This window comes from Octopus bimaculoides, chromosome 15, assembly GCF_001194135.2.
Source record: "Octopus bimaculoides isolate UCB-OBI-ISO-001 chromosome 15, ASM119413v2, whole genome shotgun sequence".
Classification (NCBI taxonomy): Eukaryota; Metazoa; Mollusca; class Cephalopoda; order Octopoda; family Octopodidae; genus Octopus; species Octopus bimaculoides.
In genome coordinates this window covers 7,101,245-7,108,147 of record NC_068995.1, presented here as the reverse complement: position 1 = coordinate 7,108,147, position 6,903 = coordinate 7,101,245, and the positions used below count along the sequence as shown (strand labels likewise).

The 6,903-nt window shown below is 38.0% G+C and overlaps 1 protein-coding gene across 1 annotated transcript; it reads left to right on the top strand.

Annotated features, from left to right (window-relative positions):
- Window positions 1-3,623: 3,623 nt before the first annotated feature.
- Window positions 3,624-5,059, top strand: LOC106875060 (solute carrier family 25 member 45). The gene has a single exon (XM_014923024.2). It carries the CDS (start codon window positions 3,793-3,795, stop codon window positions 4,711-4,713), a length of 921 nt encoding a protein of 306 aa, XP_014778510.1. The 5' UTR covers window positions 3,624-3,792; the 3' UTR covers window positions 4,714-5,059.
- Window positions 5,060-6,903: the final 1,844 nt, after the last annotated feature.

Below are 6,903 nucleotides of genomic sequence, written 5' to 3'. Positions count from 1 at the left end.
AGAGAGAGAGAGAGAGAGAGAGAGAGAGAGAGAGAGAGAGAGAGAGAGAGATAGGGAGAGAGACTGGGGAAAGAGAGAGGGAGATGTTTATTTACCTTTACACAGTAAATACTGTAAGGAAGATATGCAACTAGCAGGGTAATTAACAAGTGGCAATTAAGCCAGTCAGAGGAGTCGACTATCTGCGACATTTCTTGCTGTCTCCACTACCACCAGCACCACTACTACCATCATCGTCATTTTCGTCGTCATCACCATCATCATCATCATTATCATCACCTCCCACACCACTACCACTACTACCACCACCATCAGCATCATCAACATCCTCATCAGCAGCAACAGCAGCTTAGCTACCATCACCATCATCATCATCATTGTCAGCATTACCGTCCACATCACCACCACCATCACCATCATCATCATCATCACAGTTATCATCATCATCATCATCATCATCGTCATCATCATCATCATCAACAACAACAATACCATCACTACAATTACAGCAACGACGATGAGCCAAGAAGGAATCTACAACGTGGCTGTCAGACAATTTCTGCGACCACACCACCCATTAAAATCTGGCCACCTAATTCCCCAGACTGCAAACCCCTTGATTATTATGTGTAGGGCACAGTTGAGCGAGAGACTGAACTGAAAGCAAGGATTATGGTAGCATTCACCAACTTAAACAAGACCATCCAGAAGAGTTGCAGGAGATTCCGAAGTCGTCTTGTGGCCGTGGTTGAAGCCAATAGCGATTTTATTGAATAAATTTACTCTTTAATATTTCAAGATATTTTTATGTAATTTTGGTAAATATATCTTATATTCACCCCCACCAAGGGTCATATAAACCCCGGTAACTTAAATTTGCTAGAAATACCAACCAAATCTCCCTCGAGCCATGGTTTATCGTCTTCAAAAAAACATGGTGTCTTAATGTAAACCGAACGCTTTTGATTGTAGATCTACAAGGTCAGACCTGGCTGGAGAGTTAAACAATCTCACCAACAGCAACTGCAGCAGCAATATGGTAAATATACTCCAGAATATCGATTTTTTAAAATTTAATTTTACGATCAATAATGTAGCAAAAAACGATATCGATTGTAAAGAGTCCAACCTTCTTGTCTCAACAAGATCGCAAAAAGTATGAAAGATAAGAACATCCTTTAATGCTTCATTGTCGTTAAGCCCCGAATTAGTCGTGTGGATCAGATCTATGATTGAAGACACTCCAATTCTGACCATCCCATATTTTTTTTTCAAACACTGTAATTTAGACAATTAAAATTTTTTTTTTTTTTTACTTTTTTGAAACAACAAAAACTGATTCGACAATGTCGGAACACCGGTGTCCCAGAATTCCTTGCACCTCTGAATAGAACATGTCACCTAATCGTCGAAAAGGCGAAACAGTTCTGTGACAAAACTCAACAACAGTGATTAGCATATTTGCGTTCAAATGAGCCGGAACGTACTAAGAATAAATATGCTAGTCATTGTTTTAATTTTCACTATCCACCGTGTAAATAATGATTTATAACTTGAAGATAGGTTTCGTTGCTATACGGAACTCTAATCGTTTCAAACCATCCGGGCTATTGGTTTTAATAAAGTCCATTCCGTTACCATCAAACAAGGAACCCTAGAGTTCTTCCCCATCCTCAGCAAACTCTTCAATCTCTTTTTCTTTCCATGGATACATCTGCGCCTGTGGTTGGCTTCTCCCGGGTTCACTCCTGCAGCTTTTGTACTCATCGTAATGCCCTCAAGGGCAACCTCGCAGACCCTTCCAATTATACTCCTGTAGCAAAGGTTTATAAATACGATCACCAATGGTTTCAAATTTTAATACAAGGGCAGCAATCTTATGGGTAGGGTGCTCAGCAATTTTAGGGTTGGGTGCTCAGCAATTTTAAGGGTTGGGTACTCAGCAATTTTAGGGGCAAGGTGCTCAGCCCTGGGGCGGATTTGTTCAACTCAAAAACCTTCAAGGCGATGCCCCAACATGGCCACAGTTAAATAACTGAAACAAGTAAAAAGATATATACATATATTTCTGTGTGTGTGTGTGTGTGTGTGTGTGTTTTATCAGTGATCGGCAGAAATTACAGTGACTCGAGGGCCGACGGTTTCGTGCCAACGCATGAAACTCACAGCATTCGAGTCACTCTGCCACTTCTGTCGATTATTAATAATAATAAACATATATTTACTCATATTTTGAGTTCTATTTTCTTGTTTGCACACCAAATGTATGTGTATGTGTGTGTGTGTGTGTATATACACACACATATATGGTATATATACATTTCTGTGAATATATTACATAATTCGATTCATCTCATGTTCATCTCTCCCTCTCTTACATTTCATTCAACTGTAAATAGTCAAAATTTCAATCAAATATATAACAATAAGCTAACCTAGATATGACAACTGTTGCCTGACGACCGCGCTTGGTTAAGTGATTGTTGTGTTAAGAACGTCGCTTCGCAACCATATGATTTCGGGTTCAATCTTATCAAGCTGTACTGAGCACAACTGCTTTGCAACCATAGCCCCGCAATCGATCAATACAATGTGAGTGGAGTTTGGTGGAAGGGAGCTACGCAAATATCCGCCCGGAAAAAGATTCAACTACCCATTCAAAATACACACACGCGACTGGCCACTCTGCTCGTCACCTCGTCCCAGTTCTTCTCCTCTGGAAGATCTAGACCAAACCAGACGCCGAGCAATTTAACGGGTCCCTCCGGCTAGCGTCCCACGACGTTACTGGACGACATGGACCTGCTTCAACAGGTGCCGAGCTGCAGACCCACAGACTTTTCTTGATTAATTTTTGCTCCTGTTGTCTCGTATTCTTTTAGAACAGTACTGACCAGGTCTATTCGACACAATGACGGTGACGTCATCTGCGTATGCTAACCCGGTTCTCCCACGTCCTAGTTCGCGCGGGTGGTGGTTTTCTTGTTTCTGTTTTGTGGTTATTGTAATCGTTGTCACTATGACTGGAAAAGTTTTATAGTTGATGACCAAACATCTTAAGTTCTTTCATCGTTTTATCTTAATAAAACACAGTTCAATATTCGCCAAGTGTTTATTGGTTTATGTAACTGTAAATTGTTGTCGTTATCTAATTCTGATAGAGTAGACCTATGATCAATACCCTCTTAACGTGACCATCCTTATATTTTTAAAGGTATAAACACTATGTTTTATGTTATTTCCTTATTTAAGATGTTAATACGCGATTCAACAGAGGTTTGTTATTTCTAATGGTTCGAGTAATCATAGTGAGGCTTCCTGTCAGCAATTAGACACGATGGAACTATTCTAAATGGTTAATAAAGCGCTTGGTCGTCTGGTTTCCTTTCGCCTCAATGTGTCTAGAATCGATAGAATATCTGAATAAATACATTTACACCCCGAGTTCAAATTCCGGTCAAGGTCGACTCAACGTCTTATCTTTCTGAACTCAATAAGCTGCAGTCTTTTCTTGTTTTTTAATTAGTAAAGGGATTGATTAAGGTTGTCGACTCATATGATGCCCCAGCATAGCCGCAGTCCAATGAATAAAACCAGCAAAATGAGTTAAAGAATAAAAGACACGATAACAAATGACATGTTAACTTCATTGTTGACGTCATGGAAGTGAAGCAGAAGAAAAAACAAAAATGCAATAACTGGTCTGTTGACCAAAGATTTAATGAATGTCTTTTGAGTTTGTTATAGACAAAGAAACCAAAAGCTTTCTTGGTTTCTCTGCTTTTTGGTATCATGGCAACAACTTTTGGTCCAATACAAGATTTTGCTGCCGGGGGATTAGCTGGCTGGTCAGGATTATGTATAGGTCACCCGCTGGATACCTTAAAAGTGAAATTACAAATAACTGAAATCGACATGTTGGGGAATTTGGTTCCTAGTACAACTAAGAAAATGTCGGAAGCTTTCGCTATGATGAACAAAGAAGGAATGATAAATGGACATTTTCGTGGATTTCTCTCGCCCTTTGTGTCATATGGTTTATTAAATGCCGTTTACTTCGGGGTTTACGGAAACGTACTCACTTTTCTCGATGACAGAACAAACGCCTCCAGCAGTTTAATATCAAAATTCAGACCTAACTATTTCAATATATTTCTTGCTGGCTGTGCCGGAGGGTTTGTTCAGACAATACCTGGTTGCCCTTTTGAATTAACTAAAGTTGTTTTACAGTCACAAGTCGGGAATGCACCGGGACTAAAATATTATAAAGGACCCGTCGAAGCACTTTTTGATATTGTCCGAAAAAACGGCTTAATGGGATGTTATCGAGGTTTCCTTGTTCATAACATACGTGACATCCCGTCGTGTGGTGTCTACAGTTTATCGTACGAGTTTTTCTGCTATAGATGGAAGAATCATTATCCGAGAGTATCTGGAGACGTTTTGAACTTCGTAGCGGGAGGTTTAACTGGAGTAATAAGTTGGTTAATAATATTGCCAATAGATGTGATCAAAAACCGTATTCAAGCAGACTGTCACAAGAAACTTTACAGAAATATCTGGCATTGTACCAGAGCTACATATCGAGAAGGAGGCATTCCTCTATTCTTTAAAGGATGGGTTGCAGTATCGATCCGAGCATTTTTGGTCAACAGCATTACTTTGATGGTCTATTCATACATCAAAAATAATTACCGAAAAAAGCGACATTGACCGCCATATCATATATCCATTCTTCCAAGTAACAAATACCAGCAAATATATTTGCGAAGAAAATATTCTTCTCTCAAAGATATTTAATGTATTTCATTTACAGTAACCGTTTTCAACATTCTATGAAACAATTGACAATTCTCAGATTAAACCGCCTAATCCATTAAGGTGAGAAGAAAACTATTTAACAAATCTGTCCAAGCTTTGTATCAATAGTTCTTTGATGCATTCAGTCTATTTATATTATAAAAATATAACACCTTACCTCTTCTTCTTTAATTTTTCCCTGTCTTTTGTACACTGTGTAAGTTTGATCTATTAATAAATAAATATCTATATATTTATACGTTCTGTCTTTGCTTTCTTTCTTTTTGCATATATATATATATATATATATATATATAATGTGTGTGTATATATATATATATATATATATATATATATATATATTCACACACACACATACTTACGCATGCCCAAACATAGAGTATTTATGTTTACATGGTCCAATGTGTCATTTTTTTCTTTTGAGAAATCGGGTGCGTAACTTAAAGGACAATAACTGCTCTTTCAAGCAAATTGAATGTCCAGGTTAAGGCGCCCTCATTGGCTCGATTGCAGTGCTGTTTTATTATAGTAGCGGGTTTACAAATGCCACAATAGCCAAATGCACTTACCAGCCTAATAATTAGGTTAATAACAGACTTTGCTTGATAAAAGACTAGGTAAACTAATGATGATTATTCGTTATAGTAGAAGTAAGGATGTGACGTGTTGGACTAAATGTCTTTCAGTGTGTAGTATAATTGTTTAACCATTACGTTTCTGATTTTAATATCTTGCTAAAGAAGATCTGAATTTTTGGCTGCAATACCTGATTGCAGTGAGATTTTGTCAAAGCATACAAATATTTCCAGTTAATTATTTTATAAAAAATTTATAACTCTGATTGAGTAGAAGTAAGAGTTATTTTGATTTAGACTAGTGCTAACACGCTATCTCAAAAATAGCGGTTTAGCTATGACCTAGGATTTCTATATAAGGATTATTTCAGAATAATCTGTAGCAGACTGACTGGTCACAGCTAAACACATCATGACTCATGTTCTTTGGATGAACTAATAGTTTCAAAATGTAACCACATGTGAATCGTTGGCGATTTTCTTCCTCCGTCTTCCTTTCTATTGGACTTTCCCGTTTCTGAAGAGGAACCTTTGCTCGAAATATTAAACCATCTTTCTTTCCTTCCCTGAGCCTCAGCTAATACTTTACATGTACCACGTCCTCGCATTGTTGTCTTTTTTGTGTTTGTTCATCTTCTTTTTGGGGATTTACTATATATATATTTTAAATCCTTCAGGAAATTCTCCCAGCATTGACTATTTTTATCTCTTGTCTGGCCCTAAGGCCTTATTTTATTCATTAGTATGCCCACAGCCCTGTTTGCTTTCTTCTCTTCCCCTCGTACATCCACTTACTGTCTTGTTCTGGATTACATTTATTCTACATTTGTACGTTAACCTTCTATATCGCATTCTTATCTGTTCATTTTCTGTCTTGTTTCTTGGCTTGCCAATTACTGGCAGCGTTTGCTGTTGGCGCCACTAGTAGGGGATTCAATATTATCGGTTAGACATGAAATTACAATTAACCCACAGGCTAATAACTGATGTGCAGTTGACGACCTTCTGCATCTGTTCCCTGTTTGTGCATTTATTAACTCATTATTTAATGCAATGTTACATACACCAACTTTCTGTTTGTTATATATATATATATATATATATATATATATATATATAAGTGTGGCTCTGTGGTGAGAAGCTTGCTTCCCAACCACGTGGCTCTGGATTCAGTTCCACTGCATGGCACCATGGGCAAATGTCTTCTACTGTAGTCTTGGGCCAACCAAAGCCTTGTGAGTGGATTTGATAGACAGAAACTGAAAGAAGACCACTGTGTGTATGTATGTGTGTGTGTGTGTGTTTGCCTCCTACACCACTTGAGAACCAGTGTAGGTGTGTTTACATTCCTGTAACTTAGGAGTTCAGCACAAGAGACCAATAGAATAAGATCTAGGCTTTAAAAAATAAGTCTTGGGGTTGATTTGTTCGACTAAAACCCTTCCAGATGTTCCAGTATGGCCACAGTCAACTAACTGAAACAAGTAAAAGAATACACACACACACA

Excerpts from the sequence above, each read along its gene's own strand:
- LOC106875060 (XM_014923024.2), top strand. The coding sequence starts at position 3,793 with ATGGCAACAACTTTTGGTCCAATACAAGATTTTGCTGCCGGGGGATTA.